Below are 21167 nucleotides of genomic sequence, written 5' to 3' on the forward strand. Positions count from 1 at the left end.
CCCTATGCGGATCCCAAGAAGTATTTGAAATGCATTTTGCTTGCATGTCGATCCATATGGGAACATTTCCGTCTGGGCATGCTGCGAGTTGTAGTTTTGCAACAGCTTCAACGTCTGACAGCCTCTGCTGACCAAGACTGGAATACTGGATTAATGGTCTTATACTTTATTGGCCTCTATCATGTACTCAAATACTGTATGTATTAGGCTGTGTTCACACTGTTCGGAGACTCCATCAGAAGTTTATTCAGATTGAATGGGAAGAAAAGTGCAGCATTTGGTGCTATTCTTCCAATCATAATGATGACACCATGATGGACCCCACTATAAGTCAATATGATACATTGGGCCCCATTGGGGTCTGCTTGACAAGTCTGGCACTGCTTTCGTGTTTTCTGCTATAACAATGTGAATAGAGCCCAAGTCTTCTTTCATACTGAGGGGTTATGGACTTTAAAGGGGTACTCCGGTGGAAAACTTTATTTATTTTTTTTTTTTTTTTAAATCAACTGGTGCCAGAAAGTTAAACAGATTAGCAAATTACTTCTATTAAAAAATATTAATCCTTCCAGTACTTATTAGCCGCTGAATACTACAGAGGACAATCTTCTTCTTTATGGAGCACAGAGCTCTCTGCTGACATCCCGAGCACAGAGCTCTCTGCTGACATCTCTGTCCATTTTAGGAACTGTACAAAAGCAGCATATGTTCGCTATGGGGACTTCCTTCTACTCTAGACAGTTTTTAAAATGGACAGAGATGTCAGCAGAGAGCTCTTTGTGTTCCAAAAAGAAAATAATTTCCTCTGTAGTATTCAGCAGCTAATAAGTACTGGAAGGATTAAGATTTTTTTTAATAGAAGTAATTTACAAATCTGTTTAGCTTTTTGGCACCAGTTGATTTACAAAAAAAAAAAAAAAAAAAAAAAAAAAAAAAAAAGGTTTTCCACTGGAGTACCCCTTTAACACCCAGCTCCCCAGTGGTTCACATGATATGATAGATCCTGCAGAACCCTACGATATTAAGTCTGGGTGTTGAGTCCAAAGTTAGCTGTATTATGCGTATCTCTTTATACCATTCTATCCACTCCACTTGCTGCAAAACTACAACTCCCAGCATGCCCGGACAGCCTTTGGCTGTCCGGGCATGCTGGGAATTGTAGTTTTGCAACAACTAGAGGCCCCCTGGTTGGGAAACACTGCCAAGACCTCCCCCTTCTCCATACGATTTCCTATGACAATTGGTCATACCATAGAGGTTTCATTGTAAATTTTGGCCAATTGCTTTGAGAAGACCGCTTCCAGTAGAAGAGCGCTTCGAGTAGAAGACCACTTTTTTTTTATTTTGGGTTTATTTAGTTAGAACTAAGAGTGGCTATTTTCTTTGAGAAGCCCACCCCATAGAAGCCAACTTTTTCAGTGGCATTTTGGCTGGTCTTCTCAAAGAGGTTCCCCAGTATTTCAAAATGTCGCAGCAAAGTTCTAAAGAACTTAAAAAAAAGAAAAAAAAGAAAACACAAGAGGCTGAAGTGTGAAACGCTTGTTGTACCTTTTCGGTCAATGGTCTCCAACAGCTTGATGAGGACTTGTGGGGCGGTTTCTGGTGGCGAGAACTGGTCAGCCAGATCAGGAAGCATGAAAGCTACAGGAGAGGAAACAAAAAAAAACACCAAAGCCATTAGTTGTCGGCTTCTTAGAAACCAGAGAGTTAAAATGTAAACTCTGAGCAAACACTTTTTTATATTTGACAAGTCTGAGCAAAAAGTTACGCAAGTGCGATCTGGCAACAAGAGACTGTGTCATGTGTAACGCCGGCTGAGTTATGGCTGCAACTAAAGTAAATTAGACACTTCAGTATCAGGAAAAAAAAAAAAAGAAAAAAAAAAATGAAAAAAAAAAAAGTGGTGTGTACATACAGCTGCCCACAGCTAGGGGGAGCCAAAGGCTTACATGCTGCATAAAAGAGACCCATACTTTACAGTGCTCCAAAATGCAGCTGTGTATAGTAAGAAAAAAAATGTACATAAACAGCAGTGCTCAGGGCGGTGTATCCCGACCAGCGTGCCTCCAGCTGTTGCAAAACTACAACTCCCAGCATGCCCGGACAGCCAAAGGCTGTCCGGGCATGCTGGGAGTTGTAGTTTTACACATTGGTTGGAAAACAGGGTGCGAGTCCTTGTAGTATGCCAAGTCTTCCCTAATTTCCAATCCAGCCGTACCCCTCAACATAAAAGCAATGCAAAAAGGTCTAAATCTTTTAAGAAAGCAATCTAGTTTTATACATTATATAAAATAAAAAGACTAAATAAAAAAATAAAATAAAAAATGCAGTTTTCCAGTTGGATAGCAAACATTTACTGAACACAGCGAGTACAACTACAATGTTGAGTAAAAAATACGGAAAAAGAAGCGTACAAGATGCTTGCAGCAGCTGGCACAGACATCTGCTTTCTTCTATACCCCCCTACAGTTCATTCCAGAACTAGGGCACCAGGGCAGACATGTTTAAGGGAAATACAAAAAAAAAATTAAAATTAAAAATAAAATTATATATATATATATATATATATATATATATATATATATATATATATATATATATAATTTATGTATTAATTTGCCTTAAAAAGGCTGCCCTGGTGCCCTACTTCTGGAATGAATTTAATAATAATAAACATTATATATATAACACATACACACACACACACACAGTGTATGTGGATGTGTGTATATTATATATATAATATTTGAAATAAAAAAAAAAAGTTTCAAACGTTCCAATCACATCCGACTTTTGCGGCGGACAGTGAAATCTGCTTATTTTAGAAGCGGCCGCCAGCACAGGATCCAAGTAAAACATAATGGGAACAGGAAAAGCTTCATACAGTGCAGGCTCTTTAAGCCTGAAAAGGTACATTATGAACAGCGCACAGCTGTGGCAACAAGGGCAGGGGGTGCGAAAAGTACAGGATTACTTTCCAAGCATTGCTAAAGCCTTCAAGGTGCTGGGCCCGGCCTGCACCGCCGCAGCGCTACAAGAGTTTCCTTACAGGCGACCATTATAGGACTTCAAGGCAGGGGGGGGGGGAACCAGTGTGCATTTATCCGGTCAGGAATGTAAATAAGGCGATCAGTATGTGCTCTCTGTTCTCGCCGAAATTTTTTTTTTTTTTTTTTTTTTTTTAACACTTTCTTTTTCCTGCACTGTACAAGACAACTGAAGGAAAGTGTGAAATTAAAACACATTTTTTATATATATATATATATATATATATATATATATATATACATATACATACACACACACACACATATATATATATATCGTATTTATCGGGGTATACCACGCACCGGCCTATAACACGTATCCTCATTTTTCCAAGGAAATTTGGGTAAAAAAAGTTTTTTTTTACCCAAATATCCTTGTTAAAATGAGGGTGCGTGTGAGTGGGTATACCTCAATAAAACAGTTTCTGGCCCCGCAGAAGCCACTTTAGTTCAATGATTTAAAGCGGGCACTTTAAATCATTGAACTGAGGCGGCTTCTGTGGGGCCATAGTCCTGCCGCCGCCTGAATCCGTCCCCTATCCACCCGTTTTATAGTTACATGTCACTGTCCCGCCGATGCCCGATTCCCTCACCGTCCTCGGGTTGCATGTCCCTCCGATGCCCGATTCCATCCTGGTGACCACGCTCTTTATGGTGCTGCAGCGTCCTTATCTGTCAATGTGCGTCACGCACAAGTTACATCCACAACGCGACATCACTCGTCAGTCAGTGCGCGACGCACAGTGACAGATAAGAACGCTGCAGGACATAAAGAGCGCGGTCACCAGGATGGAATCGGGCATCGGCAGGACATACAACCAGAGGACAGTGAGGGAATCGGGCATCGGCAGGACATACAACCAGAGGACGGTGAGGGAATCGGGCAGCGACAGTGACATGTCACTATGAAACGGGGGATAGGAGACGGAATCGGGTAGCGGCAGCAGGACTCTGGCCCCACAGTTCAATGATTTAAAGCGCCCACTTTAAATCATTGAACTAAAGTGGCTTCTGCGGGGCCAGAAAGTCTATCGGCATATAACAGATCGACTTTAAGCTAAAATTTTGAGTCTACAATGGTGTTATACGCCAATAAATACGGTATATATATAGGAATATGCAAAGCAGCTCATTACACAACCTTTTCAGGTAGTGTTCCCTGGTATCAGCTTAGCTCCTGTTAAGGAATATAACAGGAGATAGATAGATAAAACACAAAAATCTAACACTCATATATACGGTAGTGGTAATGGCACTATATGGCACTCCTGTGTGGAGACCTACAGGCCATTAGCACTACACTGGGAATTCTTGGGAATGATATGCAAAGCGGCTCAATCACACCACCTTTCCAGGTAGCTTTCCCTTAATATGCACATATCTATGTATGTCATCTCATATCTATGTATCATAACTAGAAAATATTCCCGAAGAACAGCACAACCCGACGAGATGCATTAGTCGCATGTGGTGCGCGCAGGTATATGAATCGGGGTTAGGGACTCCAACTTCAGACCGAAAAAAGTAGATTCCCACAGGACACGTATCAAGGTGAAAAAACGTTAGTGTTTATTCCATAATAAAGTGTCTCACTGCGAGCGACGTTTCGACCAGCCTGCCTGGTCTTCCTCAAGCATAGTACAATCAGGGAACCACACACATAATATAGGGGTAAGTGCATGAATTAAGATTATATTATAATGATAAAAACTCAAATGTGCAAAAATTGTATCCTGTGTTCATAAGAAGCTATATCATATCGCGTAGTCAGTGTTATACAAAGTGTCCTATGCATATTTAAAAACATATAAAAAGATAATTGCTCAAGAATGTACACATGAACATAATTCATAACGGGGGTGTGGAGATACCACTCACCGGCAGTAGTGGAATATCATTGTATAAACTCCATGGTCTAAAACCACTGCACATGGGCAGCCTCGTTCTCAAGATAAGGGCCGAAACGCAACATAGCAGTCAGCCAATCAAACGGGCGCATCAGCGTCACTATGGTGATTACTTCCTCACCTGCACACTCAACTACAGGATCGGCACGGCCATCTTTATTACTGGCTATTATAACCTTTGCAGTATAGTCCAGACAGGGGATTGTCCAGTCCACTATTAGGGGTGAGAAGAAGGGAGGGCTCCACCTTCATACAATTATGATCACATATAGCACGCAGGTAAGAGGAAGTCACAAGAGATGAGCAAAGTTACAGTAATTCGATTTGTCATGAACCTCGCAGCTCGGCGGTTGCTGACTTTAGCCGGTATGAATGAGTTCAGCTTTCAGGTGCTCCAATGGGCTGGAGACTCTCCTAGGACTGTATCCACCTTTTCCAGCCCACCGGAATCGAATCACTGTAACTTCACTCATCTCTAGAAGTCACACATGTATGCAGCATAGCTGCGCACAAGTCCAACTAAAAGAGCACGAACCACAGACACGGACAGCAAATCTCTACCGGAGTCACTGTAGTTCTGCTCAATATCCTCGTTACCATAAAACCCTCACGGTCTTTAATGCAAACATGCCTGAGCCCAGAAAGGTTATAATAGCCAGTAACAAAGATGGCCGTGCTGATCCTGTAGTTGAGAGTGTGCAGGTGAGGAAGTAATCACCATAGTGACGCTGATGCGCCCATTTGATTGGCTGATTGCTATGTTGCGTTTCGGCCCTTATCTTGAGAACGAGGCTGCCCATGCGCAGTGGTTTTAGACCATGGAGTTTATACAACGATCCACTACTGCCGGTGAGTGGTATCTCCACACCCCCGTTATGAATTATGTTCATGTGTACATTCTTGAGCAATTATCTTTTTATATGTTTTTAAATATGCATAGGACACTTTGTATAACACTGACTACGCGATATGATATAGCTCCTTATGTACACAGGATACAATTTTTGCACACTTATAAGTTTTTATCATTATAATGTAATCTTAATTCATGCACTTACCCCTATATTATGTGTGTGGTTCCCTGATTGTACTATGCTTGAGGAAGACCAGGCGGGCTGGTCGAAACGTCGCTCGCTGTGAGACACTTTATTATGGAATAAACACTGACGTTTTTTCACCTTAATACGTGTCCTGTGGGAATCTACTTTATGTATCATACCTATCTATGTATCTATCTCTATATCCCATATCTATCCATCCATCTCTCTCTATCCATCCATCTCATCTCTCTCTCATATCTCTTATCCATGCATCTCCTCTCTTATCCATGCATCTCCTCTCTTATCCATGCATCTCCTCTCTTATCCATGCATCTCCTCTCTTATCCATGCATCTCCTCTCTTATCCATGCATCTCCTCTCTTATCCATGCATCTCCTCTCTTATCCATGCATCTCCTCTCTTATCCATGCATCTCCTCTCTTATCCATGCATCTCCTCTCTTATCCATGCATCTCCTCTCTTATCCATGCATCTCCTCTCTTATCCATGCATCTCCTCTCTTATCCATGCATCTCATCTCTTATCCATGCATCTCCTCTCTTATCCATGCATCTCATCTCTTATCCATGCATCTCATCTCTTATCCATGTATCTCATTTCTTATCCATGTATCTCATCTCATCCCTACTTATGTCTATACACTCACATCTCCAGAAAAGTAGGCCAGTAACCAAACTTGCACCACCCTCGGTTGTCACATCTCCAAGCAACTTTGCTTTCTTTGTCCTATAACCCGTCTGATAACTTAGGCATCCAAATTAAACAAAACCAAAGCTCCATATACAAAAAAAATTAAATAAAAAAAATAAAAAAGCCCCAGCATTCTACTGACAGACAAGAGGAACAATTAATCCTCCGCTTACAGGGATTAAACAATAACCCCGCTTTAATACCTGTGCAATTTTACAGGCAAGCAGCTACTTCAGACCATATTGCAAACACAATCTTTCTTGTTCTTGTCGGGGCGGCTAGACTTGTATAATCCGCAGCACAGAAGGGCAGAGCGCTGCTAGGTCCTTTGCTGATGGGGAGGGCAGAGTGCGCGCACAGCTCTGCTAGGTTCTTTCCTGATGGGGAGGGCAGAGTGCGCGCACAGCTCTGCTAGGTTCTTTCCTGATGGGGAGGGCAGAGTGCGCGCACAGCTCTGCTAGGTTCTTTCCTGATGGGGAGGAGGGCGGCAGAGATACTGAATGCAGGGGCACATGATGGATTGGAAATTCCACTGAAGAATATTTCATGAATTTCCAGGAGATGGCAGATTGAGAAGCCGCCAAGTTTAGCTTTGAAGTCCGCCAAGTAAAAAAAATAAAAATAAATCCAGGCATTGTCCCTCATGCTTTACATACCCTTTCCTCCCCAAAGGGACACTAGGTCATCTTTCATATAACTTGCATAAAACTTGATTCCAATATTAGGGGGACCCAACAGACACCTCAACTTAAAATCGCTGCTCACAGGGAACAATGGATCGCATTCTATTACACTGTTTCCCAAACAGGGTTCCCCCAGCTGTTGCGAAACTACAACTCCCAGCTTGTCCAAAGTGCAATAGGTTTGGAAATCGGAATGTGTCCCCACCCCCCCCCCCCCCCCCCCATATGGGTTGGCAGGGGACAGGCTACTAAACACCCTACGTAGCAGTGTTTCCCAAAAGTGTGCCTCCAGCTGTTACAAAAATACAACTCCCAACATGCTGGGAATTGTAGTTTAGCAATAGCTGCTTGGAAACGCAGCAGTAGACAGATTATAATCTGTAAGAACTGGGGAAAAGTAAACGCTGATTCAGCAGAACAAATTTTGTGCTTGCCAACCTCGCACCAGCATATCGGGCATCTGTTCTATCACAACGCCTTGATGAATATAAGGAATAAGGAACTCCCCCTCTACCTCCTGCTCCGGGATATCAAAATGCAAATGTTTGCCTCTGCGGCCGGGTCGTTGAATGGCTCCTTTTCATTTTCGCAAAGGGAGACAGGAAATGGAAAAAAAAAAATAAAAAAAACGAATTGTGGCGAGAAAAAGGAAAAAGAAAAAATAAATTCTAGGTCTGTATGAAATAGAAGGAATGTATAAAGAACAGGAAGCTGGTTGCACTTGCTGCCACCTCCTACAAGTGACTACAGCAGTGTGTGCCTCCAGCTGTTGCAAAACTTCAACTTCCAGCATGCCTGGACAGTAGTGTTGCTACAGTTGGAGGCGTGCTGCATGGGAAACACTGCCTCAGCGTGCAAGTCCCTTTAATACGCCATGTCTCCCCTGAATCCAACCGTAACCCCAACATAAAAGCAATGCTACATTTTTTTTCATTGGCTGTCCGAGCATGCTGGGAGTTGCAGTTTTGCAACAGCTGGAGGCCCCACTGGCCGTCAGCCAATCAGAAATGAAAAGCACAGAGTTTCAGGCATCTAGACCAGTGTTTCCCAACCAGGGTGCCTCCAGCTGTTGCAAAACTACAACTCCCAGCATGCCCGGACAGCCAACGGCTGTCCGGGCAGGCTGGGAGTTGTAGTTTTGCAACAGCTGAAGGCACCCTGGTTGGGAAACACTAATCTAGACGATTCCCTACCTGCCACCAGGATCTTTGCTTGCTTGCAGCTGTTCTGAAAGACGGCGTGCAGCTTGGGCGCGCTGAACCCCCCTTTCAGAAACTTGGCGACCTTGTTGATGCCTTTGCTACAGTCCTCAATCAGTTTCTCGCTGAGGGCAATCATCTTTCCTCGGCCGGATCGGTCGTCTTTAAGTTTTCTTCCCCCCCTCGATCTAAAAGATGAAGATCAGTGCCCGATCTCTCTCAGAAGGCTCCTCGCTCCGCGCATGGACGACGAGTGTGAGCGCCCGGGATCTCCAGCAGGTAGTACAAGAAGCCTGTCAATGACATGTCACCCACGCAGCATTTTCCACTAAGTCTATTTTTACTCGCAACGGGCTAGCAAATCAGTTGGCCCCATAGATCAAGATGCCCCCTCCTCCTGCCCTCCAATCCCCTGGCTCTTGTCTCCTGGTAACAAGAGAGACAGGTCCGAACAGAGACGCCGGGAGCCGACAGCATACCTTACATTTGGTCTCTCTGCCAACATAGCTACACAGTGCAAGATGAAACCGGCTCGCAGCTGCACCTTTTTGGAGCGGTCCCGGGCAGAAAAAAAAAAAAAAATGATATTAGAAAAGCCAATACCTGGCACGGCGGAGTGGAAACTTAAGGCGGCTATATCTGTTCCAGACACACAAACCTGCGCCCAAATCTTTCCTTCTTTCTAATTTAGAGAGAATTCAAAGACTAAAAAGGGGTTGAAAGCCTTGACCAGGGAGTAGGACTAGACATCGGCCGAGAAGGACCATAAAAGTTTTTACTATGTCCGAGTTGTTAACCTCGAAAAACCAAGAACTTTGAAAAAAAAAAAAAAAAAAAAAAACTATTTGAAAAAGTACTTTTGTTTTGAAATCTGGCCGCAGCTTGTTCCTGGAAGGCAGAAGAATCCTCATTTCTTGTTGCTTCTATAGCATCAACATAGTCCATAGCGCAGTACAGCAATTGTAACCACTCGTCAGTCTCCATTTTATTTTCCGTATCTTGGAAACTTAAAGGGGTACTCGGTAAAAAAAAAAAAAAAAAAAATTTTTTTTTTTTTTATGAACTGGTGCCAGAAAGTTGAAAAGATTTGTAAATGACTTCTATTAAAAAAATCTTTACCCTTCTAGTACATATTAGCAGCTGTATCTTTACCCTTCCAGTACTTATTAGCAGCTGTATGCTACAGAGGAAATTCTTTTCTTTTTTTTAATTTCCTTTTTGTCTTGACTACAGTGCTCTCTGCTGACACCTCTGTCCGTGTCAGGAACTGTCCAGACAGAGCAGCATAGGTTTGCTATGGGGATTTTCTCCTGCTCTGGACAGTTCCTGATACGGGCAGCAGGTGTCAGCAGAGAGCACTGCGGACAAGAACAAAAAAGAAATTCAAAGAGTAAAGAATTTCCTCTGTAGCATACAGCTGCTAATAAGTACTGGAAGAGTAAAGAGTTTTTATAATAGAAGTAATTTACAAATCTGCTTAAAAGGGGTATTCCAGGCCAAAACTTTTTTATTTTTAAATCAACTGGCTCCGGAAAGTTAAACAGATTTGTAAATTACTTCTATTAAAAAAAATCTTAATCCTTCCAATATTTAATAGCTTCTGAAGTTGAGTTGTTGTTTTCTGTCTAACTGCTTTCTGATGACTCACGTCCCGGGAGCTGTCCAGCTCCTATGGGGATATTCTCCCATCATGCACAGCTCCCGGGACGTGACATCATCATTGAGCAGTTAGACAGAAAACTTCAGAAGCTAATAACTATTGGAAGGATTAAGATTTTTTAATTGAAGTAATTTACAAATCTGTTCAACTTTCCGGAGCCAGTTGATATATATATATATATATATATATATAAAAAAAAAAAAGGTTTTGCCTGGAATACCCCTTTAACTTTCTGGCACCAGTTGATTTAAAAAAAAACAAATAAATAAAAGTGTTCCACCGGAATACCCCTTTAACGTGTCCCCGTTGCCAAAGTTTTGATGGGTGGGGGTTGAGAGTTTAGACCAGTATTTCCCAACTACTGTGCCTCCAGCTGTTGCAAAACTACAACTCCCAGCATGCCCGGACAGCCAACGGCTGTCCGGGCATGCTGGGAGTTGTAGTTTTGCAGTGACTGGGAAACACTGGTTTAGCCTCACACCAACCTCTAAAATGAACGTTGCTCCAAGTCTTGTCTTGTGCAGTGAGACAGATAAGGTAGCGAGCCGGGAGGTGCCCAAGCGTTTCTCTCGGATTGTTTTAGAGATCGTGGTCTGGACGCTCAGACCCTAACTAGTCATGACCAAGAAATGTTTTGTTTTTTTTCGAATGACCGACACTTTAAAACTGGCCACAGACATTGGTTATGGGACCACCAAACGTGCCAATATGCCAACTGATGTGCGTAGGGTCTCTGGACTCTTCCCTAAGGGCAGATGTCAGGATAGAGAAGGACTGGGCATATCTGATTTCTGGCAGCGGCTTTCTCCTCTCTATGCATTCATCGCATGCGCCTGTTCGATTGACTCAAACCTTCACGCATACGGCAGCGGGCGTCCGAGTGACAGCCATGTGTATGGGCCGCTGTAGACTTCAGAACCAATATTCCATTAAAGTGTTTTCAGAGTAGAGAGGAGACCAATCATTGTTGTCTTACAGCACTGGGGGTCCCAGGCTGAAATCCCACCAGAGACAACATCTGCAATGAGTTTGTATGTTCTCCGCATGAGTTTTCTCCAGATACTCCCGTTTCCTCCCACATGATAGGTGGATTTAGATTGTGAGCCTCAGCAACAGGGACCAAATTGAGTGTAGGGCGCTACGGAATTTGAGCTATGTGAATAATAATAAAAATAATAGTAGAAATAATAAATAATAATCATAATAATATAAAAGGAGAGAGAAGTTCTTTGCAGATGTCGCACTTTGGCCCCTTTCACACTACAGGTTTATCATCCTGCTTTTGGTGGTCGCCGCCCGGTGCTACGCCATTTTATGCTAGAGATGTTAGGGATGCACTCTAAATAAGTGGCCTTGACGTGGCGAGTGGGCTTGTACTTTTTGATCAAAATGTATATTAACAACCTGTTAGTTTTTGAATTTATGCTGAGAAGCAATTACATCAAAATACATATTGTGGATGTGCGACCATGTCCGTTTTCTCTACTTGAATTCTTATCCTGCTTTTTTTTACTGCCGTTATTTTACAATAACAGATGACAAAAAAACTAAAAGGGATGCAATAACTGGTAGAACGCATGATAACTGATGACCATCATCCATTATTTTTAATGGGTTCTTTCTTAAACCTGATGTTGTTCATCCGGTATCATCCGTTATTAAAGGGGTACTCCGGTGAGAAACTTTTTTTTTTTTTTTTTTAAATTAACTGGTGCCAGAAAGCTAAACAGATTTGTAAATTACTTCTATTAAAAAATCTTAATCCTTCCTGTACTTATTAGCTGCTGAATACTACAGAGGAAATTCTTTTCTTTTTGGAACACAGGGCTCTCTGGTGACATCCCGAGCACAGTGCTCTCTGCTGACATCTCTGTCCATTTTAGGAACTGTCCAGAGTAGGAGAAAATCCCCATAGCAAACATATGCTGCTCTGGACAGTTCCTAAAATGGACAGAGATGTCAGCAGAGAGCACTGTGCTCGTGATATAGCAGAGAGCTCTGTGTTCCAAAAAGAAAAGAATTTCCTCTGTAGTATTCAGCAGCTAATAAGTACAGGAAGGATTAAGATTTTTTTAATAGAACAAATTTACAAATCTGTTTAACTTTCCGGCACCAGTTGATTAAAAAAAAAAAAGTGTTACTTTTTTTTTTTTGTTTTATCAGGTTTTTAACCCTTTTTTGTAAAGCTGTACTGAGTATGCTCAGCACAAAAAACGGATGTTAAAAACCTGACAAAGGATGTTTTTTTTATTTTATTTTTTACATCCGGTTCCCCTAGACTTCAATGTTAAATTTTAACGTCCGGTTTTTCACCATTTTTTTTTTGCCGGACCAAAAATTAGTTCATGCACCGACCGTCTTGTGCCTGGAAAAATAATGGACATTAGTAAAAACGGACATGCCTGATGCAAAAAGGATGTTCAAAAAATCCCATTGACACGAATGGGATTTTTTGATGCCCGTTTTCAGGACTTTTTGCCGGGAGTAATGACAAAGGTTTTCTACAGGATGATACCTGTAGTGTGAAAAGGGGCCTTTCTTAGATATTAGATAAACAGTGACCATGAGCTTCTCAAGTGCTTGTGGGATAGCCAATAGACATGCCACCATGTGCGTCATAGCATGATAGGAGTAGTTGTAGCTACATATACCCGTTCACCACCAATGATTATAAACAATACAGCAGGACAGACGCAGCGTGGCACCAACATACAAAATGTTCTACATAGAACAGATTCACTCTCTCTATTAAGAGCTGGAGCCCAAGTCATGTTCCTCGTAGAGGCCTAAATATTTATACAAGGTTCTTCGGGCAGCGTGCACTATATTAGGGCCATGCACTCACTTCAGCCTTAGTACCCTGGGTGCAGGTGAATGGGCCGTGAGGTGTTGTACATCATGGGCCGACAGCTAATGCCTCAGTAGACGGCTGAATTATGACCTGTCACCCGCGGTTTATCTGCTATAGAATATACTTCTTAGAAATAGGAGCTATAAATAAGAGAACAGATGGCTTTTGTTGGCTCCAGTCAAATCACAGGCACTTGCAAGAAGGAAACCCCAAGCAATTAAAGGCTGGATTGAGCTCTGCTGCCCCCTACCTGTTAGTTCTGTCTTAAGAAGTTTGAGGCTTTTTTTCACTAAAATCTTATATGAGAGGTGAGGGGATGTGTGCTATCCTCCAGCCAGACTCCATCTTTTCTTGGTAGGATCAGCACATACAGTGGTCCCTCCAGTTACGATATTAATCGGATACTAGTAGGACCATTGTATGTTGCAACTATTGTAGGTTGAGACTTTAACTCTATGGAAACCTCGTAATTGGTTCTGAGACCACCAACATTTCATCCGAAAATAGGAAAAAAGTGAGGATTAAAAGAAAAATAAGTAGATAACTAATACAGATAAAGCAAGTCCTTACATATAAAAGTAAGAAAGATCTGCTGGGAGCTGTAAATCACTGTCTATGTAGAGGACAGGACCTTCTTCAGGGTCCTGTACAGTACACAGTGTCCTAAAAAGAAGTAAAACTGAGCCATTCTTACTTGGTGTCCAAAAGGAGCATCTAACACAGGTACAGGTAAAGAGTACAGAACATGTAATACCTCCCTGTACTGTAGGGGGCGCTACCAAACACCATTCAGTGCATGCACTTCAGTAATACAGGTGATTTATCAGTAAAATGCCCATTCTGATTGGTCGGTTCTTCCGGCCAATGACACGTTTCACAGATCTGGACTGTACGTAGCATTGTATGTTGAGTCTGGTTTCAAGTTAGAGTGGTCCAGAAAAGACCATTATATGTTGAAACTATTGTATGTTGAGGCCATTGTAAGTTGAGGGATCACTGTATTAGACTTCAGGTTACACTTAGGGACGCTTGTTCTTAAAATTTATCAGAACAAAAAACATGTAGAGCGGAGTTGTGCACAAGTCTCCCACCATGTAGTTCGACCGAAGGACATGATGACCGTATGGAGCCTGCGATAACGTCAGCCGCACAGCGAGATAACAGACATGTCAACAGCCAGAGTATGGGAACCTGATGTCTGAGGCCCCTTTGGGTTTTTGTTTAGGGTTTGCTCAGAGAAAGCTCCTAATATACACGCTAAACATGTAGGTAGCCTTAAGACTGTCCTTTTGGCCACCGTATCTCTGCTAGACCAGTGTTTCCTAACCAGTGCACCTCCAGCTGTTGCATAACTACAATTCTCAGCATGCCCGGACAGCCAAAGGCTGTCCGGGCATGCTGGGAGTTGTAGTTTTGCAACAGCTGGAGGCGTACTGGTTGGGAAACTCTGTATTAGACTATAACATGTAAAAGCTTCTATAAGGAAACAAGCACAAGGCAGTATGGGCCAACATTTATGGACCCATACACAAATCCATAACGCCGCAGCGTGCACAAGGAATATATTTTACTAATTTTGGCAGGAATACCCACCAGCTGGTCAAAATTTTTTTTTTTAAAGCAAGTCATCATAAGAACCAGAGATGCCATGCCAATAGAGTGTTAGCCGGACAACAGACCGGTCAGAAAAATGTTCAAAAGTTTTGATAGCTTCGGGTCTTCTTTCTGAGACCCCGACTGTTCAGGAAAATGAGCGGGAAGAAGCATGTGGTAGTGGGGACTTGAAGCTGGATGAAGATCGCTGCAAGCAGCGGAGTGAAGCGCACTACGGCATGCTTCTCCCCGCTCGTTCTCCTGATCAGTGGGGTCTCAGCTCTGAGACCCTGACCGATCAAAACTTTTGACAAATTACACTTTAAAGGGGTTGTCCGGAGAAAACTCTTAGGCTAGGTTCACACTACGGAATTTCCGCTTTGAAATTTCAGGCAGAAATTCTGCTTACTAAAATATAGTGTAGTGAATGGGTTTCTGTTCACAAATTCACACTTCGGAATTTGTAAACGGAAAATCCGCTTTAAAATTTCAGCCTGAAGAATGGCGCTGCTTTTTCTTCAGGCAGAAATACACGCGGAACACATTGCAGTCTATTGGAGACTGCAATATCTGCGCTGTCCTAGCGCCGACTGATTTAGCCGGCACCAGCCACACTCGAATCCCTGGGCGGAAATTTTCTGCCCGGAGATTCCGCAGTGTGAATCTAGCCTTATCCTCTAGGTGATAAGTAGCTGATCACAGGGGATCCGAACGCTGGGACTCCCCCCGATCTCTGAAATGAAACAAGGTCTCTCAGTGAGGAGTGACGAAGAGATCTCACGTGCCCCTATAGAAATGAACGGAGCTCCTCATCGAGAATTGGGGTCGCGTTCCAGATATCGTGCCGGAAGAGGGGGGGGGGTAGCGGGTTCCAGCTACTTTTCCCCTAAGATCAGATAGTTTTCACCTGACAACCCCAATAGGGGTGTATTCACACATCCTGTGCATACTATCCCTATATGCGCCGGTTACTGTAAGTGTGAATAGACCCTAGATCGGTCTTCCCATACCATAGCACTATATGATCGTGGGGGTTCAACTATGAGGGAATGGGGCTAGTTTATGGCCTACATTATCAGGATCAGTGGGGGTCCTAGTTGTCGGACCGTCCCCACCATCATAAAGAGAATTAGCAGCACTGCTCTGCCTGTTACCATGTATCAATAAGATAGAACCCAGTTTAGGGGCTTGAGATGAAGGGTCTTCTCTGTAAGGCTCCTTTGCGTGTACCTACGAGGTAGAACCTCAACTAGTGAATTCCCTGAACAGGTCATTAGCTCCGGGGAAGTGACCTTAGCTGCCAATACCCTCCTCTCCGTAGTATGTGCACGGAATAGGAATATGCTGGTGGTATAGCTGTCCCATACATGCCGGCCTCACATTACATTCTGTGGAAACCTTTGCGGATCTTTCTTTACCTGCTAATGATCTGGAGAGCAGCCTATAGGCGATGACAGGAGATCTGTTCTCTGAAATGCCAACGCTGCAACAGAGTACCGCAGTCATGCCGGGGGATAAGAGAAGGTGACCTGAGCGCAGGGCAGAAAGACCAATAAATATAACTGGCCGGCTGACAAACACGGATGGGTCAGCTCAGGCTCCACTACATGTATTTTTATATTCTGCGTCACCTTAGGACTGCTCCGTTTTTCCAGAGCGTAGTAACAATATTGTGGGTTTATAACATACTTAAGCTTTGTATAGTAAACTTTTAGCTCAACTAAAATTCAAGGGAACTCCTGTGATGCCAAAAGTAATGCTCAAGGCTTTATCTGAAGATAGGAGAATTCCCAACCTACCACGTGAGGAACATGAGATTATAGAGAATTCAGCTTTGCTTGTTTTTTTTTTCTTTAGAACCACAATATGGTGATAATGCTAAAGTGTGGACCCTTCAATCAAATAAGGCCACTAGTATTTAATTAGCCCAATTCTTCACTATATACAAGTTTTTAAAATAGGTTGTCTGCAGTGACACTCAGTATTCAACTATTCCACAGTGCCCCCGCAGGGCAAAAAAAGCATTACATGCTGCAAATAAAAAAAAAAAAGTGGTCTCCAAACTGTGGACCTCCAACTTTTGCAAAACTACAACTCCCAGTATGCCTGGACAGCCAACGGCTGTCCAGGCATTCTGGGAGTTGTAGTTTTGCAACAGCAGGAGGTCCACAGTTTGGAGACCACTCATGTTAACCATGGACATAATGGCTGCTACAGAAGGAGTCATGGTGGAGAATATAATCTATGACGGGGGAGATCATTAATAGGAATCAGATAGATATATGTCCATTAAAGGGGTACTCCGCGGCTGGACATGTTATCCCCTATTCAAAAGGATCGGGGATAATTGGGAAGATTTATCAAAATCTGTCCAGAGGAAAAGTTGCTGAGTTGTCCATAGCATCCAATCAGATCGCTTCTTTCATTTTTCACAGGCCTTTTAAAAAAATGAAAGAAGCGATCTGATTGGTTGCTATGGGCAACTCAGCAACATTTCCTCTGGACAGGTTTTGATAAATCTCCCCCAATATGTCTGATCATGGAGCTCCCCAGTCATCCGATGCACAAAGCGAACTCCGCTCCGTGCCGGATGACTGGTGATCACACCTGCCACCCCCCCTTCCCCCTTCCATTCATGTCCATGGGAGGAGGCGTGACAGCTGTGTACTAGTAGTCACGCCCCCTCCCACAGACATGGAGGTGCGAGGCGTGACGTCACAATCAAGGAAGCCCAAGGCTTCTGTGACCATAACACCAGCACGCGAGGAGGGGGGGTCCAGTCGCTGGATAGGGGATAACACGTCCAGGGGCGGAGTAAACCTTTAAGAACAGAAATAATCCTCTACAGTAATACCAACAAGATGGAGCCCAGCCTCGACCAAACTAAACCGAACCCTTTTTCCCTGCAGCGCCCCTACAGACAGAAATGCATATTGCTCCTTAAAAAATTCCACTCAAGTGTTTGAATTGTATTCCAGGATTTGCTTGCCTTCAGGTGAGACTGGAGAACGTCTACAGATTCTCAGAAGTGATTCATGAAAGGTCTAAATGTCATTTAGTGTGAATATTAAGTTATAAAGTTATTTATCATTATTAAAGAACATTTTCTTTACTCCTTTTTGTTTTGTTTTTTTCCGATTTTTCCAGGTGGGGAAAAATAAATTTCATCCATTTTTTAACCAATTTATTTATTTATTTTTAATCATCTCATCTCTAAGCGCCGCCACAGGAGAAAAAAAGTATTATAAGGGTAACAATTGAAATCAATGTGTTGTCTGTGTAACAGAAGGTCATGTGCAGAACACACAGCTTACGGGGAGGTTGTATAGTACACACTATCATGTCCCATCTTAATCTGTCCGTGCAAGATAAGGAGGACGATATCCAGTGTATCTGGAGTGCACAGCCGCCCGCTGTCACAGAGAAAGAAATGTACGCCGCAGTACGAAAGAGTGGGCCGGGGGCAGCGGGATCTATAAACCTGCTCTCAAAAACAGCAGGGTGCTTCTAAAATTCACTTTAAAGAGGTTATCCTGGGAAAAAAAATTTATATATCAACTGGCTCCAGAAAGTTAAACAGATTTGTAAATTACTTCTTCTATTTAAAAAAAAAAAATCTTAATCCTTCCAATACTTATGAGCTGCTGAAGTTGAGTTGTTCTTTTCTGTCTAAGTGCTCTCTGGTGACACCTGTCTCGGGAACTGTCCAGAGTAGACGCAAATCCCCATAGCAAATCTCTTCTACGCTGTGCAGTTCCCGAGACGGGCAGAGATGTCAGCAGAGAGCACTGTTGCCAGACAGAAAAGAACAACTCAACTTCAGCAGCTGATAATTATTGGAAGAATTAAGATTTTTTTAATAGAAGTAATTTACAAAGCTGTTTAACTTTCTGGAGCCAGTTTTTTCCTGGAATTCCCCTTTAAGCTAAGATTTTCCAATCAGGGTGCCTCCAGCTGTTGCAAAGCTACGACTTCCAGCATGCCCGGACAGCCTTCGGCTGTCCGGGCATGCTGGTAGTCGTAGTTTTGCAACAGCTGGAGGCACCCCGATTGAGAAACGCTGTTCTAAGCTATGCAAGACGTGCAACCAAAAAGGAGGTAAAAATCATTGCGCCCATTATGATGCTGCCAGCAACACTGCCTTATTTTCCGCCATCGCTGGATCTGGAAGTAAACTCTGTACATATTTTACTACTGAAGCGCTATCATCTCGAGCCCAGAACAACAAATTGAAAACACATTAGGCTCTGCTTTTCTCTGCAATTTTTTTTTTCTTTACACGACCCCCCCCCCCCCCCTTCCGCCCTCAACCCCTGGTAAGGGGCAGAAGCAGAATAATGCCTCGTCTTTAGTAGGCAGAAGCGGTAAATTTTCTACGGCATTCTGTCATTTCACCAATAGACACTTTTTTTTTTTCTTTAAAAAAAAAAAAAGAAAAAAAATTTCCAAAATTCCGACTTGCCAACTTAAACAGCAGTCTCCTCAGGCGATCAAATAATGGAACGCACATGTACTCGCTTGCACGAATCTGACAGATGAGAACTTCTTAAAACTCAGGCAGACTATTGCACAATTCCCCGCTCTGGGGAGGAGGGAGGGGGTGAGAGGCGATCGGGAACATTCCCTCGCCATTGTACGTACTAAAAGTAGCATTGATATGCAAAGGGGGAAAAAGGGAGGAAAGAAAGGCACTATAAGTAGGAATACCAGACTGCCCCTCTGGCCTCCGTGCTGACTGATTCCCTAAACCCTTTCCTTGGAGGTTAATCCTACAGGCTTAACATTTTATACGAGACAGTTGCTCGACTGGATAAGAGCCGTATACATCCCTCTGCTGGTATATAGCCATCTATAGGGAACCAGGATCATATATCCAGTATTAGGAGCAACCCGGTTTTACTGGTTGGGCCCTATCGCATAACCTAAAGTAATAATGGAAGTTCTACTACATACCAATCATACAGCACACAAAACAATGGGCCCCATTTATTACAACTGTCTAAGAAAAAAGTAAAAACTTGGCCTGACTTTCAATTGTACAGAATAAAAAATAAAAAGATAGCTGATATCTTCCGAAAATGGCGCCGGTTCATATTGTGCCTAGTATTGCAAAAATCTATTCAGAAGCTGTGATCTGGCAAAAAAGGTTTAAGGGTTTTCTTAAAGGGTTACTCCGCTCCCCAGCTCCCGGAACATTTAGTTTCGAACGCCGTGTGTGGGCTTCCGTGTTCATGCCCGCCCCCTCGTGACGTCATGGCCTGCCCCCTCAATAAAAGTCTATGTGAAGGGGCGTGACAACGCAACGTGACGTCACGAGGAGGCAGGCTTGAACATGGAAGCCCGCACACAGCGTTCGTAACTAAATGTTCTGGACGCTGGGGAGCGGAGTAACCCTTTAAGACCTTGCCAGACTTCCTGATTTTTAAAGGAAAAAAAAAAAAATTACAAAAAAAACCCACATAAAAACACTATACTTACCTCCCCCAGCTCCTGTAGCCTCTGGTACCGCTGTTCCCGATCTCTGTCATGTTCCACTTCCCGGTGATTGAGCCCAGAACTGGGGAGTGGACAGCGGGGGAGACTGGGAGCAGCAATACTGGGGGCTATTGGAGACTGTGGGAGGCAAGTATATAGTTTTTTTTTGTTTTGTTAAAGCAGACAGTATGGTCGGTTTTCAGAAAACCACTTTTTTGCCAGACAATCCCTTTAGGCCATGTTCACACAGCGGAATTTCCGAGTGGAATCAGGCGGAAAAATTCTGCCTACAAATTTGATTGCTGCAGACTGATATTGTTTTCAATATGAATCTGCATTGTGCACATGGGGGAAATTCTGTGGCGGGAACATCTGCCATGGAAATTGCAATTCCGGACATGTCAATTCTTTCTGCAAATTCCTTTGGGAAACGCATTGTCGTCTATGGAGAGCATTTCTGAGCTGTCCTAGTGTTGGCTCGCATTGTCTGCGGAACGTCCTCCTGGAAAATTTCTACCATGTGAACATAGCCTTAAAGTGAATGGGGATAAACTGCTATATCAAACAATCTGTCAGTAGGTGTGGCACTGTTTTTTGAAGACTGACACTTATTCTTTGCCTCCGTTATGCTTTTCTTTTTTTACGTTTGTTTTGTTTACATCTAAAATGACAGGTTCAGCTAGATTCAATTTAAAATGTATGGTCGGTCTGAAGGGGTTGGGCAGGATTAGGTTATGGCTGCTTCATGCAAAAAGCAAGCGGGGGAGAACACACAACTCCGTGGTGTGTAGGCCCCTTTAAGAGAGTTGTCATGTCACAATGGTTGTAGTGCAGTAAGTTGCTGACCACTGATGTGAAGTAGGCCGGGTCTCTTTCCGCCAACTATGACTAATACAACGCCAAGCAAACCACTTCCTTTCTTTCACAAAAAAAGAACACAGCTTTTACTCCCACACTACGCTCACACCAATGCAAGAAATAGCCATAAATTTCAGAAGTAG

The 21167-nt window shown here is 43.1% G+C and overlaps 1 protein-coding gene across 2 annotated transcripts in view; it reads right to left on the reverse strand.

Moving 5' to 3' along the window:
- PIK3R1 (phosphoinositide-3-kinase regulatory subunit 1) overlaps window positions 1-21167 on the reverse strand; it is a 178632-nt gene that overhangs the window by 22131 nt on the left and 135334 nt on the right. For both annotated transcript variants that reach the window (XM_056541572.1, XM_056541571.1), the window contains exon 2: window positions 1549-1641. In XM_056541572.1, coding sequence (XP_056397547.1) covers window positions 1549-1636 — 88 coding nt within the window. In that variant the 5' untranslated portion in view covers window positions 1637-1641. The remainder of the gene's footprint in view (window positions 1-1548; window positions 1642-21167) is intronic.

Source organism: Hyla sarda, chromosome 1, assembly GCF_029499605.1.
Source record: "Hyla sarda isolate aHylSar1 chromosome 1, aHylSar1.hap1, whole genome shotgun sequence".
Taxonomy (NCBI): Eukaryota; Metazoa; Chordata; class Amphibia; order Anura; family Hylidae; genus Hyla; species Hyla sarda.